The 26339-nt window shown below is 35.5% G+C and overlaps 1 protein-coding gene across 1 annotated transcript in view; it reads right to left on the bottom strand.

Moving 5' to 3' along the window:
* Positions 1-2935: 2935 nt before the first annotated feature.
* Positions 2936-26339, bottom strand: part of hrasa (HRas proto-oncogene, GTPase a) — a 30580-nt gene continuing 7176 nt past the window's right edge. The window contains exons 2-6 of the mRNA XM_048158634.1: positions 19719-19860; positions 16541-16719; positions 10799-10958; positions 7207-7331; positions 2936-3618 (exon numbers count right to left, since the gene is read on the bottom strand). Of these exons, the coding sequence (XP_048014591.1) occupies positions 7212-7331; positions 10799-10958; positions 16541-16719; positions 19719-19829 (570 nt within the window). The 5' untranslated portion in view covers positions 19830-19860 and the 3' untranslated portion in view covers positions 2936-3618; positions 7207-7211. The remainder of the gene's footprint in view (positions 3619-7206; positions 7332-10798; positions 10959-16540; positions 16720-19718; positions 19861-26339) is intronic.

Genomic DNA, 26339 nt, shown 5'->3' with positions numbered 1-26339 from the left:
CACTGTGAAATAAGTTTGTCTGAAATCTGAAATCAAGTTGTAGAAACATCTCAAGGATGATCGGTGGAAACAGGATGCACCTGAGCTCAATTTTGAGGGTCATGGCAAAAAAAAACCAAAAAAATCTTACTGAAAGTTCTTTTTTTGAGATATCAACCTAAAATTTGTCACAGAACTTGTTCAGATGTTTAACTTTGATTTTCTTTAAGTTTTAGAGTTGAGCATGTTTTGAAAAATATATAGGTTATATATAATATAAAAAATATATATATTTTAAATTTTCATAGACAAACTTCTATAACTTTTTTTATAAAAACTTTACTTTTACAACTTTTTTTACTTTTTACTACAATAATCTGTGAAGTGTTCTGTTTAAAGTCTGTGCTCTGAAGTATTCAAGATTTTTAACAATTTAAGTTGGAAAAGTCATTTTCATGTCTATGCTCAAAAAGTGGGACAGACAATTAACAGGTAAAACAACTTTATATTTTCACAAACTTTGAAGCAAGATACTGACACTACTGGGTCAAACTGACCCACGAACAGTAAGAACGTATAAAATTTCTGTATGCACATTTCTCAGCGTGTTGAAACTTTGCATGCATGTTCATGACCCTAAATGAGAAAAAGTCACAAAATTTGTAGGTTATGTAGTATGTAGGTTAGACAGTATTTCAGATAGATTGAAAAAAGAAATGATAGCTCATTTTTACCACATGTGGCTGATAAAATATATATATATATTTGTATTGAAATAAGTGAGGAAAAGCTCCTTTTTTAGTTTCATAATGTAGTAAAAAGAAAAAAATTAAAAATATAACCAAAAAATGTAATTGTTTTGGGTCTGTACAGTTGCCTTAGAACATTAAAATATCCGGGTCAAATTGACCCGTGAACATTATCAATGTAACCATAATTTTGTGTGTATATGTCAAAACACATCACTGTGTTGAAATTTTGCATGCATGTTCATGACAATAAATGAGAAAAACTCACAAAATTTCAAGAAAAAAAAAAAAGGGGGTTAACTGATGTTTCCGACAACTCAAAAATCAAAACGGATCAATTTGACCCCCCAACAGTACATGAGGGTTAAACTCATCAGGCATTATGGGATACGATTTAGAGCTGTTATCTTGGCAAATAGAGGTTGCAAAAAGTATTGAATAAAAAGGTGCCAATAATTGTGGCCAACATGAATTGGAGAAAAACATTTATTTCATACAGAGATCCCCCCCCCCCATTTTCAATTCTTTTCCTTTAATGAAAGTTTAGATTTGTGTGATTTTTTCTTTTACTAAAAGAGCAAAAGGATTAGTTCACTTTCAAATTAAAATTTCCTGATAATTTACTCACCCCCATGTCATCCAAGATGTCCATGTCCTTCTCTCTTTAGTCGAAAAGAAATTAAGGTTTTTGATGAAAACATTCCAGGATTTTTCTCCATATAGTGGACTTCAATGGCCTCCAAAAGGTTGAAGGTCAAAATTAGTTTCATTGCAGCTTCAAAGCATTCTACACGATCCCAGACGAGGAATAAGGGTCTTATCTAGAGAAACCATCACTCATTTTCTAAAAAAAAATTCTAAATTTTATAAATTTTAACTATAAATGCCCATCTTGAACTAGCTCTCTTCTTCTTCTTCTCTATAGAGTACTTCAGGGATGATGTGTTTTTGTAGGCCAACCCGGAAGTTAGCGGCACACGGGTTCCCTCGATCGAAAGCCTATGCATTTTTCCCATAGACTTTTGGAAAAGCGCAAAAAATAAGCTCTGTGTTTAACAAAGGGTTATGACACTTAGACGTTTTGTCTATCAAGATAATCTTTACAAGTTAACACAACATTTATACATTTTGAATCCTAAATAAAGTTGTCAGATATAAAAAGCTAACAGTAGGCTATAAACGGACTACAGCTCACCATGGTCGCGGGTCAACATCGTCACCACCAAGCTTCCTTAAACTGTATTTAAAAAATAACGTTATTTAAAAACATGCTCGCTGATTATGATCTGCGCTGTGTATGAATACTAATCCACTTTTCCATGAGAAATGATGACGTTACGATGACGTCTAAAGTCCCCGCCAAAAGAACGAGTCCCTTTTAGCAATTTGTTAGCAACCGCCGTTTTTAAGACACAATAAAGGTTTAAAAAAATCACAAGTGGGTTATAACTGGTGTGTTTTATGTCATAGATCAAAACGTGAAAATATTTAGAGGCTTTGTTAATCACAGACCTTATTTCAGGCGATTTAGCAAAAACCCATTCAAAAAACCCATAGACTTCGGGGCGATGGAACCAGAAGTCCTAAAATGCTAACTCGCTTCCGGGTTTTGCCTACAAAAACACATCATCCCTGAGGTACTCTATTAGAATTCCAGCAGTGTAGACACTGCTAAGTGTATTACTGCCCTCCACAGGTCAAAGTTTGAACTAAATTGTCATATACAATATGCTAGTTCAATAGCATATAACAATTAGTTCAAACTTTAACCTGTGGAGGGCAGTAATACACTTAGCAGTGTCTACACTGCCGGAATTCTAATAAAGAAGAAGAGAGCTAGTTCAAGATGAGCATTTGTTGTTAAAATGTATATAATTTTTAATTTCTTTTAGAAAATGAGCGATGGTTTCTCTAGATAAGACCCTTATTGCTCATCTGGGATCGTGTAGAACGCTTTGAAGCTGCAATGAAACTGTAATTTTGACCTTCAACCGTTTGGAGGCCACTGAAGTCCACTAGAAGGAGAATAATCCTGGAATGTTATATTATATATATATATATATATATATATATATATATATATATATATAAAAAACAGCCACATGGGGGTGCTGTTTTACCAGTACGTTTATTGATTGAGGTTATTGTTGCGAAATATCTTTCAAATGGATTTCCACAGACAGAATTTCAAAACAAACAAAAGCATCTTCAAACAACTCAACAGTTTTTATTTTTGAAAATTCAGTCAGCCTTTTTTAATTTTCTAATGGTAACGTTCGTTCGTAACATACACATATACCAGCACACATAACTAATGCTTCCGTTTTGATTTCCACAAAGCCCTATTTACAAATGTTATGTTAAAACAACCTGCACATTAAGCAAAAATTATTTTGTACATAGTTTCTGCTCATTGGACATACATTCTCTCTAACCGATATATGCTTTCTGTGAGGTGTGACTGAGGGGGGGCGGGGGTCATGGGATGAGGTCACTAGTGTCCAGTCTTTTCCATCAGAGCTGAGGAAGGTTTTGTGTGATGATGAGGTCATGAGACGTGCCGAGTCCATTTAAGACCAGTGTTGAGACTTCAAGAACAATAATTTAGCAGAAATCCACAGAGTCGCCCAGCATGAGCACACTGGGGTTACAAATAAAGAACATAAACGAGTAAGTCATTAGTGGTGTTTATCAGGCAGACGTGGACATCCAGAGAGGTCACCCGGTTGGTCAACGCAAGACTCCTTCCTGTATCAAAAGTTCGTTATGCAGGAGGCCTTGCTTGCTTTTCCTTAACAGTCGCTTTCAGATGAGACGGTACGTCTTTCCTCTCTGGTCCTGTCTGCCGCACGGAACCATGGGTCAACTTCTCCCAACACATGCCAGTTAGCTGGGGACAAGACAACAGGAAGTCCATTAAATTAAAAAAAAGTTAAAAAATACCATTAAAAATTGTTTCATAATGACATTTGTTTTTCACAACATTTCAATGCCAATTCTCAGTACCATAATGCCAAAAAATACCATAATGTGTCTTGACTGTTGTACTTTTTAGTTTTTTCTAGTACTGCAATACATTATTTCTAAATTATTTATTAAGCTATAATACTATGTATCTATAATACAAAATTTTTTTTTTTCTTTTAAATGAATAAATTAGAAGGCAGACAACAAACACTACCATGATGTATACACTTTACAATTTGAATGAATGGATGTATTTTATATTTAAATTATATATATTTTACTGGATTTTTGGTCCCAAATGTTTATCAGTTTTACTGGTAGTCCACTGTATGAAGAATATTTGGGTATAATATGTCACAGTTTACTTTATTTTGCTATCCTCACTTACATAAATGAACTATAGTGTCCTGCACCCACTAGTAAAAATGTATCAAAAATTATATCTAGTGTCTGAATCATTTTTGGTTTGACTAATTACATATATATATATAATATATATATAAAACTTTCTATTCATCAGGTATCACAGTTTTCTAATTTAATATATTTTAAAATGTATATTTCTCCTGTGATACAAGGCTGAATTTTCAGCATACAGTGCCTATAGAAAATCATCAAACCCCTTTGAAATAGTTACTTTTTTTTGTTGTACAGCTTAAAAAATAAACCCATTCAAAAAAAAAAAAAAAAAAAACTTTTCCAGTTTTATTGACAATTTTTCCTTATAATAACAACAACAACAACAAATGGCAACAGTTCTGAAAATTTATAAAAAACACTGAAAAACTAGAATAACAGGGTTGCAAAAGTTATCAGTCCCCTGATTTAATACTCGTAGAGCCACCTTTTGCTTTAATTACAGCCATTAATCTTTTTGGACATGTCTGTACTAGCTTTGCACACCTAGATTGGGGAATATTTGCCCATTCTTTCTCACATAATTGCTCAAGTTCAGTGAAATTCCGTGGTGAGCGGCAATGGACTGCTCTCTTCAAGTGAATCCACAGATTTTCTATCGGATTTAAAGGGTTAGTTCACACAAAAATGAAAATAATGTCATTAATTACTCACCCTCATGTCGTTCTACACCCGTAAGACCTTCGTTCATCTTCAGAACACAAATTAAGATATTTTAATTAAATCCGATCGCTCAGTGAGGCCTGCATAGACATACTTCTTCTCTCAAGATCCATTAAGGTACTCAAGACGTATTTAAATCAGTTCTTGTGAGTACATTGGTTCTACCTTAAAGGTCCCGTTCTTCGTGATCCCATGTTTCAAACTTTAGTTAGTGTGTAATGTTGTTGTTAGAGTATAAATAAAATCTGTAAAATTTTAAAAGCTCAAAGTTCAATGCCAAGCGAGATATTTTATTTAACAGAAGTCGCCTACATCGAACGGCCAGTTTGGACTACATCCCTCTACTTCCTTCTTTAATGACGTCACTAAAACAGTTTTTTGACTAACCTCCGCCCACAGGAATACACAAGAGTTGCGTTTGTAGAGTGTGTTTGTCGCCATGTCGTCGAAACGCTGTTATTTTCATCCCGCAGTCCAATCACCGGGTCTGATTCCGGCTCAAATTGATAGGGTAAAATTAAAGACATGTTTACAATAACACTGAGCGCGTGCATCTCCACGTTATGGTAAGAGGCGTGACCTTTCCGGGCAAGATGCGCTAAACTGCTGTCGAATCACAACACAGGAACCGCTGGCACAATCAGAACTCGTTACGTATTTCTGAAGGAGGGACTTCATAGAACAAGGAAGTCATCAGCCCGTTTTTATGACAGTGGAAACAGCGGTATACAGATAAGTAAATTATGTGAAAAATACTGTGTTTTTTTACACGCGAAACATGAACACATGTTATATTGCACACTATAAACACAATCAAAGCTTCAAAAAACCACGAAAAACGGGACCTTTAATAATATAAAGCAACGAGAATACTTTTTGTGCACCAAAAAAAACAAAATAACGACTTTTCAAAAATATCTAGAGAAGGCCGATTTCAAAACACTGCTTCATGAAGCTTCGGAGCTTTACGAATTGAATCAGTGAATCGGAGCGCCAAAGTCACATGATTTCAGCAGTTTAGCCGTTTGATAGGAGATCCGAATTACTGATTTGATTCGTAAAGCTCCGAAGCAGTGTTTTGAAATCGGCCCATCACTATATTGTTGAAAAGTCATTATTTTGTTTTTTTGGCGCACAAAAAAGTATTCTTGATGCTTTATAATATTAATATTGAACCACTGTACTCACATGAACTGTTTCAGATATGTTTTTAGTACCTTTATGGATCTTGAGAAAGGAAGTACCATTTCTGTGAATGCAGGCCTCACTGAGCCATCGGATTTCATCAAAAATATCTTAATTTGTATTCCGAAGATGAACGAAGGTCTTACGGGTGTAGAATGACATGAGGGTGAGTAATAAATGACATTATTTTCATTTTTGGGTGAACTAACCCTTTAAGTACGGGCTCTGACTTGGCCACTCAAGGACATTCACCTTCCTATCCTTAAGCCATTGCATTGTTCTTTTGGTGGTATGTTTAGGATCATTGCCTTGTTGGAAGGTGAATGACCTGCCCATCTTCAGCTGTCTAGCAGGTTTTCCTCAAGAATTTGTACTTGGCAGTATCCATTTTTCCCATTCAATTCTGACCAATCGCCCAGCCCCCGCTAAGGAGAAACACACCCACAACATGATGCTGCCACCATGCTTCACAGTAGGTATGGTGCGTTTTGGGTGGTTTGCTTTTCGCCAAAAATAGCACTTTGAGTTCAATCCAAAAAGGTCAATTTCTCGTCAGACCATAGCACCTTTTGCCAGATGGCATCAGAGTCTTCTAGGTATGTTTTTGCACAGTGCAAACAAGACTGAGTGTGGCACTTTTTCAGGAAAGGCTTCTTTCTTGCCACCCTGCCATACAGGCCAGCTTTGAGTAAAGTTTGTGAAATAGTTGTCACATCCACAGACCGACCAGTCCCAGCCAAGTCCTTCAAAGTTGCCTTTGGCCTCTTGGTAGCTTCTCTGATCAATAGGGGCTTTCGCACTGGGTAGTTCTAGGAACTATGAAAAGGTTCCTTCAGTGCAAAAGCCCCTAATGCCCTCCTGGTTGAACATGGTGTAAATCCCATCATGTGCATAACAGATATTTATAAAACTTTATTGAAAAAAAAGAGTCTTGTTTCATAAAAAACTCAGTGAGCATGGATGAGATAGTCACATAATAATAGTGAAAGTGATGCTTGCCTTAGCAAACACGACTAATAAATACATAAATATAGTATTTCTCTCTCTCTCACGCTAGTGGTGGCATGCGTTTCTAAGGTTGCCAAGTTGCCAACCCTTGATCTCAACAATTCAGTGATGATTTGCAGTTTATTTTGCGTGATCAGAGAGCAATGAGTCATTTAAAGACTGAAACCGACGTGTTATGCGGTTGCTTCACTATCTTTCACATGGTCTGTGTATTGTGTCATTATGTGTATTTAAGCACCTTAATCACGACACGACGCAGCGGCAGCTCATGCAGTCCTGTCCACTCTCATCCGGTGGGTTCAGCTTCCTCATTTTGTGTTGACGGATCTCTCGTACGAGCGTGTAAAACGCGTCCTCCACACCCTGCAGAGATGATAACCACACTCACGATGAGAAAAGCTGATGCTATCAAGAGATTTCAAAAGCAGTGATTGGTCAGAAAAAAAACAACATTAACCAAAATAATGACTAGATCTGAGTAACTACATGAAAACCTGCAACTAGTAATGAAAGAGTGACACTCTAGAGTAATGCGATGAAAAAAGTGTGGTCTTTCTTGCTCTTTTCCTTGCAGTTCTTGTCAGATGGGCATAACACAAAGCGGCAGTGAGTCATTCCCTGCAGTGTTATACAACACACCCTGTGTGTGTGTGTGTGTGTGTGTGTGTGTGCTGAGTGTATGTAGGTGGCCATGAGGAGAATTACAGCATTAAATACTGTAAATCCAAAGAAACTCCCAGAAACATAAAACCCTTGAGACTAATTCTAGACTCAGAAGCGAAAATACAGATCCATCAAATTCTATCCTTAAAAGCTACAAATTGGACAATCTTCAAAAAGCAGCATTCTATTTTGAGGGAGTGTTATTATATTAAACTAAAACTATCTAAAAAATGTTACTTGAAATAAAATACTTATAACATAAAAACCTTAAACTTTTCCAACTTCGAAACGATACTATGAAAAATATCGATATTCGATACTATTTCCAATACCACGGGGGAAAACTGCCATATATACTGCCATACGGATAATAATAACATACAGTAAGAACAAATAAACAAATTGCAAACGATGGCACAAATAAATACAATAGAATAAAGAGACAAATTAAATAAATGTGGTTATTTCCGGTGGGTCTAACAGTAGTATTCAGGTAAGAAATACTACAAATTAATCAAATGTAAAATAACACTGGATAGTTTTCACTGTAAAAATTAAATACAGATTAATGCTTACAATTAAGTTACAAAAGTTATTCAGTCAAGAGCAGTGAGTGATGTTCTCTTTGTCTTTTGCAGCAGGTTTATTAGGCTGCCGTCACTTTAAGAGCTTATGCGCTGATCCAATATACTGTTACACAATATGAGTTTTCTCTATTTACATTACTGTGTTCACCTGAATACTCACAAATAAGGGCATTTTGACATCATTTTGTATGCATTTGACCCAGAGGTTGCATTAGACTTTAACAATGTCCATCATTTTGACGGTCAGGGTCGTAAAAATTCCGTCATAATTTATTATTACCCGTCATTTTAATTTTCATATTTTAATTATAATAACACATTTAATTGTTTTTATTTTTGCTTGCATTTTCATTTTTAATTATGAACTTACAGGACGATATAGGCTTATGCATTTATTTTGAAGAACAGATTAACAGATTAGACTGCGTAACTTTTCATGTTCATCACCACACCCCGCAGTAACAGCGATTTTAATATATGCTCATTTTTATGACCAATATCGATTCGTAAATCCCAGTCAATATTTTGGTATATGCTGTTTTCAGTTGACATAGCGCGCCTCCCATCCAATAAATCGCAATAGGCTTAAAGCTATGTGTTGCTTTTGATATAAAACAAAGTCTCAGATTTCAAATTCATTTCATTAAGAAATTCAAGCAATAAATACCGTTTTGGCGCTCTTTAATGTGGCGTGATAGATAGCTTCTGGGTACTTGCCTGTGCGTTATCAAACGCATAGCAAAAGATTCATGTTAGTTTAACTTTTGTTCTGGATCCAGTGCTCTGCTGCTACATTGCAGCGCACTCGCCACCAACTGGACAGGGGTGGGAATTACAGTTACAATTTACCCTGATCACCCTTAGTGTAATCTGTCAACGTGACGGACGGCCTTCAGATTTTTCCGTCATTGATAAAAAAAATTCCGTTAATGACAGACGATTTTCGGTTAACGCGACCTCTGATTTGACCGTTAAAGTGCAATATGCCACAAAAAAGAAGTAATTTTGGTACTCGCAAGCTGTTTGAGAGGCGGCTTTATGTGCGTGCCACATAAATATAGATCAGTGGTGCACACGCTTTTGGTGTGAGCACCAAACCTGCGGAATGGCTAAAATTATGCGCAATACAAGCACTATTCAACCGGAGCGAATGAGACAAGTGAGTGAAAGCAAGAACGCCCAACTGGTATCAGTGTATCGATAATTCAGAAAAAGAAGTATTGGAATCGTTTCAGATATTTCAGTATCAATATGTATCGAAATATTGATATCTCTGACAACACTAGTTGGAGGTGAAGAACAACTTTCATTTTGGTGTCTTCATTACACTACTTCTATAAATATTGTTTATAGCTTGACAGCTGTATGGTAACTGTATGGAAAAGAGCAACTTGACAATTCTTCAAATGATCTCTTTTGTGTTTTAAGACAGAAAGTAAGTCATATTTTTTTAAAGATGCCAAAGAATGCTTTTTCACAAGATGTAATATAAGTCTAAGGTGTCTCCTGAATGTGTCTGTGAAGTTTCAGCTCAAAATACCCCATAGATTTTTTTTAATTAATTTTTTTAACTGCCTATTTTGGGGCATCATTAACTATGCACTGATTTTTTCAGCGCGCCGCCCCTTTAAATCGCGTGCTCCCTGCCACACGAGCTCTCGACTATAATACAGTGCATTTACAAAGTTCACACAGCTAATATAACCCTCAAATGGATCTTTACAAGATGTTCGTCATGCATGCTGTATGCATGTTTCGAATTATGTGAGTAAAGTATTTATTTTGATGTATACGTTTGATTCTGTATGAGTTTGAGGCTATGCTCTGTGGCTAACGGCTAATGCTACACTGTTGGAGAGATTTATAAAGAATGAAGTTGTGTTTATGAATTATACAGACTGCAAGTGTTTAAAAAATGAAAATAACGACAGTCTTGTCTCCGTGAATACAGTAAGAAACGATGGTAACTTTAACCACATTTAACAGTACATTAGCAACATGCTAACGAAACGTTTATAAAGACAATTTACAAATATCACTAAAATATCATGCTATCATGGATCATGTCAGTTATTATTGCTCCATCTGCCATTTTTCGCTGTTGTTCTTGCTGGCTTATCTTGTCTGTGCACAGATCCAGACGTTAATACTGCCTTTCCTTGTCTAATGCCTTGAGCATGGGCTGGCATATATGCAAATATTGGGGGCGTACATATTAATGATCCCGACAGTTACGTAACAATCAGTGTTATGTTGAGATCCGCGTGTTTTCCGGAAGTCTTTTAAACAAATGAGATTTACATAAGAAGGAGGAAGCAATGGGGTTTGAAACTCAATGTATGTCTTTTCCATGTACTGAACTCTTGTTATTTAACTATGCCGAGGTAAATTCAAATTTTGATTCTAGGGCACCTTTAAGGACATTAACAAAACAAAAACACAAACCCAAAAACAAAACTATAGAAATTTGACATTGGACACAGTCTGACTAGTTTTTGCAGCAAAAAATAATGAATATGTAATTCTTTTAATCCTTTAGAAATGACTGAAAAAATCCTTTCGCCCCTCCATTCGACTCACTTGTCTGGTTTTGGCTGACGTCTCGATGAAAGGGATCCCGTAGCTGCGGGCGAGCTCCTGCGCTTGCCGCGTGTCCACCGTCCGAGCCGGGAGGTCGCATTTGTTACCCACCAGCACCATGGGCACGTCATCGGAGTCCTTTACCCGTTTGATTTGTTCCCTGTGTGTGAAGACAAAATGTCACAGTCAAATACAACAAGACTGTGGGTGTGTTAAATGTTATTTTGTTGGACTAAAATTTAAAATTTTAACATTTTTGATACTTTTTGTAATTTTTTTTGTGGGTATTCCCCCCCATATTGTAACTCTTGTGATGTCCGCAGTCAAAAATGACCAGCCTACAAAAAATTGCTTATAAATCTTTCATCATGCTACATCACCAAATATTGGATTTAATCTTTTTGCCAACTTGTTTTCTTTTAATTAGGACAGGTTTTATATTTCTTTTTGAAATTGATCAATCGTAGGTCTTATTTATCTGAGCTTACATACCTCAGTTTTTGACTTAAAGGTGCCCTAGAATTAAAAATTGAATTTATCTTGGCATAGTTAAATAACAAATGAATCATCAGACTAGGTAAGCAAGCAAGGACAACAGCGAAAAATGGCAGATGGAGCAATAATAACTGACATGATCCATGATAACATGATATTTTTAGTAATATTTGTAAACTGTCTTTCTAAATGTTTCATTAGCATGTTGCTAATGTACTGTTAAATGTGATTAAAGTTACCATCGTTTCTTACTGTATTCATGGAGACAAGACTGTAGTTATTTTCATTATTAAACACTTGCAGTCTGTATAATTCATAAACACAACTTCATTCTTTATAAATCTCTCCAACAGTGTAGCATTAGCCGTTAGCCATGGAGCACAGCCTCAAACTCATTCAGAATCAAATGTAAACATCCAAATAAATACTATACTCACATAATCCGACGCATGCATGCAGTATGCATGACTGTAAAGATCCATTTTGAGGGTTATATTAGCTGTGTGAACTTTGTTTATGCACTGTTTAAGGCAAGCGCGAGCTCCGGGGGCGGAGAGCGCACGATTTAAAGGGGCCGCAACCTGAATCGGCGCATTTCTAATTATGCCCCAAAATAGGCAGTCTATGGGGTATTTTGAGCTGAAACTTCACAGACACATTCAGGGGACACCTTAGACTTATATTACATCTTGTAAAAAAACATTCGATGGCACCTTTAAAAAAACATTATTTGTGGATAATTAAATAATAATAATAATAATAATAAGGCAGTGGCTATTTGCACTAAGTGAAAATAGCGATAGATTCTATTTACACCATGTAAAAGTATCAGTTCTTTGCAATAAGTAATTAGTTATTAGATGCCATCTATATTTTATCTTGGCAGATACTATTTGCACCTCAGTATTTTTGTACATTAAAAGGATGCGATAATATCATAGAGTGTAGATGATTATATTTATTAAAATTATTAAATGGATGCTGCCTTATTGGGAGAATAAAAACCCTCCATACACCTTCCCCTAACCTTGCCCAATAAACACTTTTAATATTATTAAATGCCCGTTCGCAGTTTATTTCCATTTTTAGAACATTATTTTAATTTTTATTGAAAATAAATGCGAGCTCGTCAAAAGGCGGATTCGAACCTGCGTCAATCGCATTAAAGGCCAGGTCTGCAAACCTTACTCACTACTGCTGTGCCACTGAAGACTTTGAATTCTGTGCGTCTTTTTTAAAACTAGTGTAGTGTACTAGTTAAAAGAGCTAGTGTAAATAGCGTTTGCCAACAAGGGACAATATTTGCACTTAGTGTAAATAGACACTCCATAATAATAATATTTTACAAAATAATTTTGACTCTAAAATTGCTATAGAGTCAAAGCCAACCAAGTTGTGTTCCAATTTTGAAGTTGATATCACAAAAATGGAAGATCCTGTGAGATTTTGTTTAGGCGCTATACCAAAAATAGCCACCGCGTGACACCCAAATTCAATTTTTTTTTTTTATGCGTTCTCTTGTAACAAATTAATAAATTTCTGTCACAATATCACTTCTATCATAAAACATTCACCAAATATGGAAACTTGACTCTCAGATCTTTCCGACAATGTGCGTTTTGTCAAGATTAGAAAAAATGATTATAAAATAGTTTAAATAAATGTTGTAATATGAAACATGACACCGCCAGCTAGGGGGAGGAGCCTACTAAAAGGTTTTAAAGAACAGTTTCCTTGGTAGCGCAATGTCTGATTCAAAAGGATTTTTTTTAGCTTTTAAGCTTTTGAATAATACCTAATTTATGATGATTACTAAAATATGTGATAGGGGAAAAAAGGCAATAAAAAAAGAGCGCCACAGTTAAGGGACTTTGTTATTGTGCTGTTAGCCTAGCAACATGCTAACATCAAACTCTATTAAAAATCAATTCTGAGTGTGCATTATGTAGTTTCATGATGGTTAGTTTGCTGTCTTGCTGTAGAGTATGGTGCTAGCAATGCCAATGTCATAGGTTTGAATGCCAAGAAATGCAAATTGAAGTCATTTATTAAAATTGTCTGATAACTGCATTATTAATGTAATGTGAAATGTAAATATGTAGGCATCAGACAGCAATATAATATACAGATATATTAGACTAACATGCATAGAGTAACCTACATGTTTGCAAGCCAAATGTGAATAAATTATAATGCAAACTGAATATTGTACACAACTGCCATCCGAGGCTGATATTAAACAGTGCATTACTATTCCCCATGTTGTACTGTACTTCATATATTAAAAATCCATTATCTAGATCCCATTACCCACAAACAACAAACTGATTGATATAATCCAGTTATCCTCCTTTTCCTTTCTCCTTTCGTGCCCTTGAAAGCTCTCTCGCTCACTCTCTCTCCTTTATTCTAATTGAGTTGGGATCGATTTCACTGGCACTGCACTATAATACTCCATCTCACTTTCTGCTGTCCTTTCAAGTGCAACTACTGAATATTTTGCAACGGATCCTCGGTCAAAGATTCAATTTAAGGATCCGACGGTGTAATCCATGTTGCGTTTCTGTTGTGACGTCAAACAAGTTGATAAATAACAATAAGAGGTGAATCAGAAGCAATGCTAACGCGATTACAGAGGTCACAGGGTTGATGGTCTCACATCAGGGCGCACAATGTTACTTTGTGTGATTGCAGTTTAACACATCAGCTTTTTTTTTTTTAAATACACCTGGTCACATTTCACACCAAAAATCTAAATAAAAAAAGATAAATAAATTATAAATTATATTAATTCTAATTTAAATTATATACATATATAAAATGAAAATATAAATTAAAGGGATAGTTCACGCAAAAATGAAAATTATGTCATAATTTACTCACCCTCAAGCCATCCTAGATGTATATGACTTTCTTATTTCAGTCAAACACAATCAGAGTTATAATAAAAAATGTTCTGGCTTTTCCAAGCTTTATAATGGGAGTGAATAGTAACCGAGATTTTGAAGCCCAAAAAAGCACATCCATCCATGATAAAAGTAATCCATATGGGTTAACCCTTAAATGCATGACTGTTTCGCCAATCATTCTTACATATTCGGGTCTTTATCGACCCGGATCTAACGTATATCTAACACAGAAGGATCTCTTCCTGTCGCGATAATATAAAACTCCTCTGATATTAGAGTAACAATTACAGAAGAATAAAATAAATCGTATTTTGTTACCTTTTGGAGCTTGAAAGGGCTCCGTTTGAGCAGATGTTTATTGCTATCATCACTGTCCTCGTCAGAGCTCATTTCCCAGTAAATTCAGTAGGCTAGCAAATAATAGGCTAGTTTTATGTTCGAGGTCACAAATATGCGCCCATTTGCGATCTCAAACGTATTCTCAAAACTATATAATTTTCAACATCTTCAAAATCAATATTTCGATCACTAACAGCTTCACCAGATCCATCCAGTAACAGTTACAGTCATATTTGATTGCGTTCAGTACTTGCTCTGCAGTAAATCGCTGAGCCATTTCATGTTTTTCTTATTATTTCGTTTTCTGTCTGAATGAGTCGTCACTTCAGCATTGTGTATCAGACATTGCCACCTTGTGGAATAAAGGTGAATTGCATTTATTCCATCATCTAATTATTGTTGTGAAGAAAAAATATACACTCATACAAACCTCAGGTCGTTAGCGACCCTATACAATTTTTACAAAAAATGAATACAAAAATAGGCATTCTTTTAAATGATTTTATGATTTTTTTCTTGTTATATTCTTTATAATGAATTGATTGAGGAATACTAAGAAGGTTGATGTCTAACTTTAAAAAATGAACGAGGAGGAGGGTAGTGAATGATGTCCCGGGTCACTAAAGACCCGAGGTATGCATTTAAGGGTTAATAAAGGCCTTCTGAAGCGAAGTGATGCGTTTTTGTATGAAAAATATCCATATTTATAATTTTATATACTAGAATAACTAGCTTCCGTACGCAAGTCGATTCCAAAGAGTTGAACTTTGACCTGACGCATGACGTATTGATGAACGCGGAAGCACAAAGGATAGAGCAAAACAAAACACCGGTCACGAATTAGAAGTCTAAAATGAGAATTTTTAAAGAGAAATGTCGGAGGAGCTTGAGTTTGTTGTCCAGCCCTCTTTGTTTGAACTGCGAGAGATGTTCACTCTCACCTAAGCTTACGCTACTCCTACATCCTACGTCATACGCCGGAATCGACTTTCGTGAACACGTGGACGGACGTTACCGGAAGCTAGTGATTACAGTTTATAAAGTTATAATTATGGATATTTTTCTTACAAAAACGCATCGCTTCACTTCAGAAGGCCTTTATTAACCTTCTGGAGCCGTATGGATTACTTTTATAATGGATGGATGTTCTTTTTTGGGCTTCAAAACCTCAGTTACTAACTATTCCTCTTATAAAGCTTGGTAAATCCAGACTATTTTTAAAATATAACTCCGATTAAGTTTGACTGAAAGAAGAAAGCCAAAAGCCGCGCTTCCACCAAAATTACCCGCAACAATTTGTCCCAGGATCTTTTTTCCCCCAGACCTGTTGCTGTCTGCGTTTTCATCTCAGTCTAAAGTACCATGAACATAACGTGACATAGGACCGTGCGTGACTTTCCAGTTCACGGTAGATTTTGTCCTCCGCATATAAGCTTAATGAAGCCTGAACCTCATCAACGGTCCATTTTCCAACGGTCGTATTTTTAAACTCCATTGTTGATTCGATTGGCAAACAACTCTTTAAAAATGGTGGTTGAAATAAAATCAAAATGCTGTGTGAACTCAACCAATCAGTATGTTCAGCAACCATGTCCCACCCCCAAAAGTACCTGAACTTTGAAAAAGTACTACCTCGTGAGCAGGGACTTTCTGAGGGGCCAAGTGTTACCCGTAACTTCATTTAGACCCTGGTTCCTGCGGTCAGAACACACGGACTACCACCCCAAAGTCCCTAGTTCCTGGGGAAATTTCCTGCGGTGGAAATGCGGCTATATAAACCTAGGATGGCTTGAGAGTGAGTAAATCATGGGATAATTTTCATTTTTGGGTCAACTAACTCTTTAAATACAATTTCTTTATTTTTCTTGACCCAACATTTCTTCTTCTTTTTTTTTTTTTTGCTTCAACATAAAATTTAACAAAAATGATTTTGAGGGCATATTCCAAAGAGTAAAAAACTGAAGATCAAAATGTCCGGCCAAAACAAACAAACACACACCTGTATTGGTGAATGTCCTCAAAGGACTTGGTGTTATTGATGGCAAAGACACAAAGGAATCCCTCGCCTGTCCTCATGTACTGGTCCCTCATGGCGCTGTACTCCTCCTGACCTGCAGTGTCCAAGATGTCCAGTAGACATGTCTCCCCGTCAATCACCACCTGCTTCCTGTAGGAGTCCTGCACAAAGACGCCCAGCCAAATCAACACCAAACTCAAGTTTACTTTCATCAATAATTCCAATAAGATCTAGTTTTTTCTGACTCAATAGCCAATAAGCTTTAGTTATTTTACAGCCATGAACTTGTTTTGAATTCTTTAAATGACTTTTCTAAAAATGTGCCCAGGAAAGAACTTTGGGACAACACTTTAAGGACTGTAATAACAAAAGATGTGTCCCGTCAGACACATAAGCATGCGTCTCTGTGCTCATGTGTGTTAGCAGCACACAGCAATTTCAGCCATAAAAAGGACATTGTTTTGTCCAGAGATGGGTGTGGCGGGAAAACAGAACAGAAAGAGAGAAAGACGGACATGTAGAAGCACGTACACACACATCCCTCATGCTGGAAGCAAACGTGGGCTGAGGGGAAACTCCTGGGGTTTATTTGACACTGAGTTTGCAGAGACAAATAGAGAGCATGTGTGAATGGTGAGGCCACACTTTAGTGGTCACCCAATGCTGATGTGATATCTAGTGAACAGACAGACCATTGGCCAATATAATAAAGCATAACATTCAGTACAAGAGATTAATTTGTTATTGTTAACTAAAACTAAAATGTTTTTGGTATTTGAAATAAAGCTGAAACATGTAAATATTCGATGAAAATAAATAAGTTTAAGTGGAAATACTAAAATTACAAAAACAGAAGAAAAAGCTATATAAAAATATACAAAAACTATTAAAAATGACAGAAGCACATAACAGAATTACTAAAACTAACTAAAATTAAAATGAAACAAAGTATTCTTAAACACCTCTGATTGGCCATTGTGTTCATGCGCTCACAGATATGTCTGATTGGCTACAATGATCAACACTTCAAAAAACATTGACGCTCTTCGCTGAGCGCTTACACACATACACACAGGAGTATTTATCAAAGTGTATCTCGGTAAAGTAAAGACACGGTTTGGAAGATGGATTATTTTACATAGTATAGTTACATAGTATAGCATTAATGTATTAGTTGAATTACCTAACAGCTTCAGCTGATGGGTAAAAACACAAATAGGTAAATTATTGATTGTGGACTGATTTCAATCACAACAACCTGATGATTTTCGATTATGTGTATCAGCATGCTTAGCATATACATTGCCGGCCCAAAAAAAAGTCACTGTTTGGATTTTAATAGGCAAATACTTAAGAATCTATGAATGGAATGAATAATCATTGCAGTTATTATTATTTTTCTAGCATGTTATATGTTTGGCAACGGTTCTTTTAACTCTTAAAGTGTGTAGCTTTTCATTTCTTAAACAACCATGTAGGAAGACACATCATGGCCATATTCCAGGATGACAATGTCAAGATTCACCAGGGTTAAAATTGTGAAAGAATGGTTGTGGGGGAGCATGAAGAATCATTTACACACATGAATTGGTACCTCTGAGCCCTGACTTTAACCTCAGTGTAAGTTTTTGGGATGTGCTGGAGGAAACTTTACAGAGTGCTCACCTCTTGCATTGTCAATACAAGATCTTGACCAAAAATTGATGCACCTCTTGATGGAAATAACATCACAACATTTATTTCCATTAAGAGGTCAAGATCTTGTATTGACAATGCAAGAGGTGAGCACTCTGTAAAGTCTCCTCCAGCACATCCCAAAGACTTTCACTGAATTTAAGGTCTGGACTTGCCAATTCATGTGTGAAAATGATTCTTCATGCTCTCTCCCAACAATTCTTTCACAATTTGAGCCTGATGAATCTTGGCATTGTCATCCTGGAATATGGCCATGATACATCTTAATACATGGTTGTTTAAAGGTGCCCTAGATTCAAAATTTGAATTTACCTTGGTATAGTTAAATAACAAGAGTTCAGGACATGGAAAAGACATACAGTGAGTTTCAAACTCCATTGTTTCCTTCTTCTTATGTAAATCTCATTTGTTTAAAAGACCTCCGAAGAACAGGCGAATCTCAACATAACACTGACTGTTACGTAACAGTCGGGATCATTAATATGTACGCCCCCAATATTTGCATATGCCAGCCCATGATCGAGGCATTACACAAGGGCAGCCAGTATTAACGTCTGGATCTGTGCACAGCTGAATCATCAGACTAGGTAAGCAAGCAAGGACAACAGCGAAAAATGGCAGATGGAGTGATAATAACTGACATGATCCATGATATTATGATATTTTTAGTGATATTTGTAAATTGTCTTTCTAAATGTTTCGTTAGCATGTTGCTAATGTACTGTTAAATGTGGTTAAAGTTACCATCGTTTATTACTGTATTCACGGAGACAAGAGAGCCGTCGCTATTTTCATTTTTTAAACACTTGCAGTCTGTATAATTCATAAACACAACTTCATTCTTTATAAATCTCTCCAACAGTGTAGCATTAGCCGTTAGCCACGGAGCACTATCAAACTCATTCAGAATCAAATGTAAACATCCAAATAAATACTATACTTACGCGATTAGACATGCTGCATGACGAACACTTTGTAAAGATCCATTCTGAGGGTTATATTAGCTGTTTGAACTTTTTTTATGTTGTTTAAGGCAAGCGCGAGCTCTTGGGGCGTGGAGCACCAGATTTAAAGGGCCACACACCCTGAATCGGCTCATTTCTAATTATGCCCCAAAATAGGCAGTTAAAAAAATGAATTAAAAAAAATCTATGGGGTATTTTGAGCTGAAACTTCACAGACACATTCAGGGGACACCTTAGACTTATATTACATCTTTTAAAAAGACGTTCTAGGGCACCTTTAAGAAATGAAAAGCTACACACTCCATCTTTTAGGGTTAAAAGAACCGTTGCCAAACATAAAACATGCTGTTTCACTGTAATAATGATCCATCCATAGACTCTTAAGTATTTGCCTATTAAAATCCAAACAGAGAGTTTTTTTGGACCAGGCAGTGTATATTATTTATGTATATGATACTGTATACCACTAGCTGAGATCACTGAATGTGCGCACACGTTACCTCTATAGTAGGGTCGTATTCATCCACAAAGTGGTTCTGGATGAGTTGGATGGTGAGAGCGCTCTTGCCCACGCCTCCAGCACCCACCACCACCAGTTTATATTCAGTCATTCCTTCACACCTCTTCAACCACTCACCACACCTGAGGAGAAACCAGCAACACAATCAATACAAACAAACCTCCCACTGCTTCCATGCTCAGTGATGTTCCAGTTCTTAAAGACACAACAAAGATCCTTTTCAGGCCTTAAGGTATGGTTAGTACAGGATTCATAGGATGTAATGTTTGATGGTGAAGCAGTGCGTTGTTGAAATTAGCATAAAAGAAGTCCAAAGTCTTATTGTCCCATTTCCAAATCTTTGACTATTTGACTTAAAAATTTAAATTACAACTCAAGCCTGTAAATTATTACATGATGTTGCACCATGCTTATTTCTTTAGCTATTCATCTATGCTAAGGCCCAGGCACACCAAACCGACATCAAAGGACTGTGCTGTTGCATCATGTCAAAGTTGCACTTGAACACACCACAAACACTACAGTCAACGGCCAACTAGCATGTACATTCAACACCTGCATGAGAGGAAGAAAACTTCCATAGCAGAAGGTGAAAGTTGTGACAGTCGGGGCCTAATGGTTAGAGAGTCTGACTTGTAACCCGAAGGTCACGGGTTCGAGACTCAGTAATTCAGTAAGGGAAATTGGAAGAGCTAGGACAAAGCAGTATTTCGTCATTCGCATGCTTTTGTCACTTTCGTTTTTTTATCTTATAGACTGGTTCGATAAGCTGAACATCCAATCTGGAGTGCGTTTCCCAAAAGCATTGTTATCCAACTATGTTTGCAAGTTCTGTTGTTACCAACATAGTTAAACAATTTGGGGTTTTTCAGAAACCACAGTTCCAACAAACATTTGCAAACAGGATCGCAATTGTGTGTGGTTGAAACAACAACTCTCGACCTGTGGTTAGAAGTATAGTTTCTTCTTACTATGACATGTTGACTTAAATAGATCATGCTCTTCTTGGGCTCAATAAGCAAGCTAACATGCAGTGCATTTAATATTTTTCATCCCATTTACATTTATATAGTATTAAGTGAGAGGGAACATGACATTGGTCACTGCCTTAAGGAATGTGGTAATCCATAACCAAGACACTTGAGAATTTATCCGAAAGAAATACGGAATACTCTCCCATCTCTGTTTAGCATCCAGCGAACAAGCTCTCACAGAAATGCAAAGGAGATAACTATGAAATATGAAAAGCACTCTGGCGCTTGAAATAAGACCCAAGCTTGCAGTGCACAGAGCTTTTATCTGATAACTGATAACTTTATGGGTTTCATTTCAAGTTTCAACATGGTCTAAAACAACATTTCTAACTCTGAATGTGATCATGCTTGTTGCTGGTTTTGGGTGGTTGATGTTGTTGTCCTGACTATGAGGTCCGAAAAAGCCATAAAAGATGATATGAAGGTAAAAAGTCAATGGGGTCCAAACTATAACAAAACTATATATACAGTACTGTGCAAAAGTCTTAGGCACGTCAGTATTTTCACCCCCCCAAAAAGGTTTTAAGCCAGTTATTTATATCTTTTGCTGTAGTGTGTCAATAGGAAATATCCGTTCACATTTCTAAACATTCATTTTGCCATTAATCTTAAAGGGTTAGTTCAACCAAAAATGAAAATTTTGTCATTTATTACTCACCCTCATGCCGTTCCACACCCGTAAGACCTTCGTTCATCTTTGGAACACAAATTAAGATTTTTTTGATGAAATCCGATGGCTCAGTGAGGCCTGCACAGCAATGACACTTCCTCTCTCAAGATCCATAAAGGTACTAAAAACATATTTAAATCAGTTCATGTGAGTACAGTGGCTCTACCCTAATATTATAAAGTGACGAGAATATTTTTTGTGCACCATAAAAAAAACCCCCAAAAAACAAATTTTTAACAATATCTAGTGATGGCCGATTTCATAACTTCAGAGCGTTATGAATCATTTGAGTCAAATCAGTGATTCGGATCTCCTATCAAACGGCTAAACTGTTGAAATCACATGACTTTGGTGCTCCGATCCACTGATTTGATTCGTAAAGCTCCAAAGCTTCAGCAGTGTTTTGAAATTGGCCATCACTAGATATTGTTAAAAAGTCGTTAATTTGTTTTTTTTTGGCACACAAAAAATATTCTCATCGCTTTATAATATTAAGGTAAAACCTACATGAACTGATTTAAATATGTTTTTTAGTACCTTTATGGATCTTGAGAGAGGAAATACCATTGCTGTCTATGCAGGCCTCGCTGAGCCATCGGATTTCATCAAAAATATCTTAATTCTGAAGATGAACGAAGGTCTTACGGGTGTGGAATGGCATGAAGGTGAGTAATAAATGATATTATTTTAGTTTTTGGGTGAACTAACCTTTTTATAAAAAAAATTTTTTCCATGATTATGTAGTTTAACATACATTTTTAATTAAAGAATATAATTAAGGAGTGTCACACCAAAGGACAACAAAACTTAACACTTTTATAGTGGTTCCAAAAAAGTTAAATATTTGAACAATTATGAGACAAAAACTAGCCATGTGCACATGTCATGGGCTTCAGTAACATGACCTCGAATGGGGTTCTTCAAATAATTAAATTTGTCCGTGGAATTGCCTGATTTAATATCAGGATATGGTGTCACACCGGAGGACATGGTTTTCAGTGACAAAATGTATCAAGATCGTTCGCTTTTAGAAATATATTGATGAAAAAAAGGATTGCCATTTACTAACAAAATTATGCCTGACGTATTTAATAAAATTTTTATGCTTTTCTTTTTAATTTATAAAAGTTGTCATTTATTGAACCATACTTGAGAAAGTCACACCATAGGACAATTTTGGGATTTGGCTCAAAAATTAAAAAAAAAAAAAAAATCTAATAAAGTAGTTTTTTAACAACAGGTCCATGTACAACAAAGATATGTTTAACCATTTACTGCATTTTAAATGATGACAATACTAATTATATTCATTTTTGTCATGTGTTACAGTGAAAATGCCATGTCACGTCAACAACACACACACACATATATATATATATATATATATATATATATATATATATATATATATATATATATATATATATATATATATAATGTTCCACAGAAGAAAAGAAAGTCATAGAGGTTTGGAATTACACAAGGGTGAGTAAATGATGACAGAATTTTTATTTTGGGGGGAACTATATTTACATGCATGATGCTATACTGACAATGTGACAATGTTTCATAACACCATAAACGTTTTCAATAATGTTCTGCTATCAATTAATTGTAACTAAGTAAAAAGTAACATATATTCCTTACTCTCAAAATGTTTTAAAATATATTTTTCAAGATAAAAAAAAGTATTTATGCAAATAGCATTACTAAATCATAAATATCATCATGTGTATTACGGGGATTGTGCCTCATGCCATTTTACAACCTGAAGTAATTAAATGGTCAAATTATTTTTAAATCAATTTTTTTCAAGGCAAAAAGTATTACTATTATTTTTACAACTATTGTTAGTTAATAATTCATCTATATTATGTTTTTGGAGGGTTACTGTACATCATATGTCATTTTACCTCACCTTGATATTTATAATTTTTAAGAAACTTGACCTCGACACTCAGAGTCAGTCCTCCGTCACATGTTGTTCGCACCCCATAACTTTCATTTAGTGAAAAATATTGTTTACATTTTAATAACAAAAAGTGGTGTTTTTTCTAAAAGAAATATCAATAAGAATTATGCCAAACTAGTATTATAATAAGGCTTTCTTTTTAAAGTATTTAACTCTTTTAATAAGGCTTTTTTCTTTAGTATTATATTAGGATAGATGTACCACCATAATATTTTTGACTTCCAATCATACAATGTATGTATTTTCATATATCTAATGGTTGAACAACATGCCATTTTTAGTGTCATTAAATTAAAACTTTTCTAGCAAATGGTATGAATATGAAACTCTGCATTTAAGAACTTTGCGCACGTGTTTTGAACTATTTATTTATTTAAATTTTGCATTTCTTTATTGTGGTCAACTTGCTTTTCATTGCCTCTGCTACATTTCACATAACACAGTAAAAGGCTCACTTTAAGACACAACCGTAGTCACAGCCAATCAGCCATCCATGACAGCACATCACCAGGCAGACTATATTAGTCCCAGGGTGTGGAGTTTTATTATTAGTCGTCATTGAGGCTGTAAGTGCAACTCAAGATCACCAGAGGTGGGTCTGCAGCATTAATGATTAATGAAAATACAAAGTTTCTTGGTACTATGGTGACTGCAACTTATGAGAGTCCAGCACAATGCATCTGTGAGAAACACTAAAGTGCTGGACGATTAATGAGTAACTCGACGCGCAGGCGCACGCACTCCCTGGCACGCGCTCTTACACACACACAACTGAGCTATTAAAGGGCAGCGAGTTCATACATGATGCCACTATGTATTACTTCCTTAAACCCTTGAAAGCAAAACATTAGGTTAAATGTAATAGAAGAAAGAATAAAATGCATTTTTATACATTTAATTATAATACTTGAGAGGAGGTTGCTTACTGAGCCCACCCTCAAGGCTGTATGATAATCTGTGCTCTATATATCAGATTTTTTAAGTTGAGAAATTCAAAGTTTAAGTAAGCAGAACTGGCAGATTTTTGTTTTGTACTCATACATTATAATTGTTCTTAACTTGAAATGTTTGAGTACACTAATTCATACATTTAACTTAAAATTATCATGTAGCCTCAAAGTGAACATTTTTATTAGTGTAAACTTAGCTAGCTATAACAAGCTAATTCAGAAAATGCTAACTTGCTAACATGTTAACAATAGCATATGGTATAGCACTTGCTAAAGGAGTATATAAAGTATTTAACATACTTGATCAAACCAAACTGCATGCACCACTTGTCACCATGATGGTAACTCTCAAAAAACTAACATTAGCCATTAACAGAAACTCTTCTAAATTAGCATAACAAGACATTAATCATTACTTAATCTTAAATCTTAAAACACTTAAAGGGTTAGTTCACCCAAAAATGACAATTCTGTCATTAATTACTTGCCCACATGTTATTACACACCCGTAAGACCTTCGTTCATCTTCAGAACACAAATTAAGACATTTTTGATAAAATCCAATGGCTCAGTGAGGCCTCCATTGACAGATAATTAACACTTGAGGAATTAACACTTGCCCAGAAAGCTAGAAAAAACATGTAAAACAGTTCATGTGACTACAGTGGTTCAACCTTAATGTTATAAACTGAAAAGCATACTTTTTGTGTGCCAAAAAACAAATAAAGACTTTATTCAACAATATTTAGTGATGTGCAATTTCAAAACACTGCTTCGTGAAGCTTCAAAGCTTTACGAATCTTTTGTTTCGAATCAGTGTTTCGAAGCATGTATTCATGAAGCAGTGTTTTGAACTCCCCATCACTAGATATTGTTGAAAAAAGTCGTTATTTTATTTATTTGCTGCACAAAAATTATTCTCGTCGCTTCATAACATTAAGGTTGAACCACTTTAGTCACGTGAACTGTTTTAAATATGTCTTTAGTAGCTTTCTGGGCATCTAAAAGTGTTAATTATCTTGCTGTCAATGGAGGCCTCACTGAGCCATCGGATTTTATCAAAAATATCTTAAATTGTGTTCTGAAGATGAATGAAGGTCTTACGGGTGTGAAACGACATGAGGGTGAGTAATTAATAACAGAATTTTCATTTTTGAGTGAACTAACCCTTTAATTTGAGCATTTACTGTCCCTTTCGAGTGCCATGGGCAAAGCATGCTGGGAAACAGAAATCCCAGCCCAGTTTCTGTTAAACTTAAGTTTGTCTAAATTAAAAGAAATAAATTTAAAAAAAACTCAAAACAATGGAACAGTTCAGTTTACTTAAAACATATCAGTTCTGTGAACTTGAAAGAAAAAGAAAGTGCTAAATACTCATAAAAGTTGATTTGACGGAACTAATTTAATTTAAGTTTGTCCTACTCAAACCAATTAATTATTTTTAAGCGTTAGGGTTTATAGTGTGGGCTTCAGGAAATCAGGATTTGACTGCATTGCAAAAAAAGTAGAATATTATTGGTTAATATTATTTTGCCACGCCCTCATGCTGTTGGTTACATCACAAGAAAGGAGGTTTCAGGGGTGGAAAAATGATCACATTTTGATGAAAGAATTATGAAAAAAACGTTTTTTCATTAAAATTATGTGCACTGGTGAATTGCATGCAGTAAGATGCAGGACATTCAGTATTAAGAAAGTAAATATGTCATAATTCGCATTTAAAAGCAGAATTTCACTAGAAATCGTGCTTTACCAAGTTAAACATGAATACAATGAACGTTAATGTCATTCTCAGGAAAATGTTTTATTATGTGTTGATGTTCATAATGTAGTTGCGCAAAACCAGAGATGAGTGACACTTTCAGTTTCAATTTAACACGGTTGAGTAAAAGTATGCCCAAATTTAGGCCATCATTTGAATAACCCCTTTAACTAAACTAGGGCACAGCGAGGGAAGAACTGAATGAATTATAAA

This window comes from Megalobrama amblycephala, linkage group LG15 (genome assembly GCF_018812025.1).
Source record: "Megalobrama amblycephala isolate DHTTF-2021 linkage group LG15, ASM1881202v1, whole genome shotgun sequence".
Lineage (NCBI taxonomy): Eukaryota > Metazoa > Chordata > Actinopteri > Cypriniformes > Xenocyprididae > Megalobrama > Megalobrama amblycephala.
The sequence above is the reverse complement of the archived record's forward strand: the minus strand, read 5'-3'. Positions and strand labels throughout refer to the sequence as shown.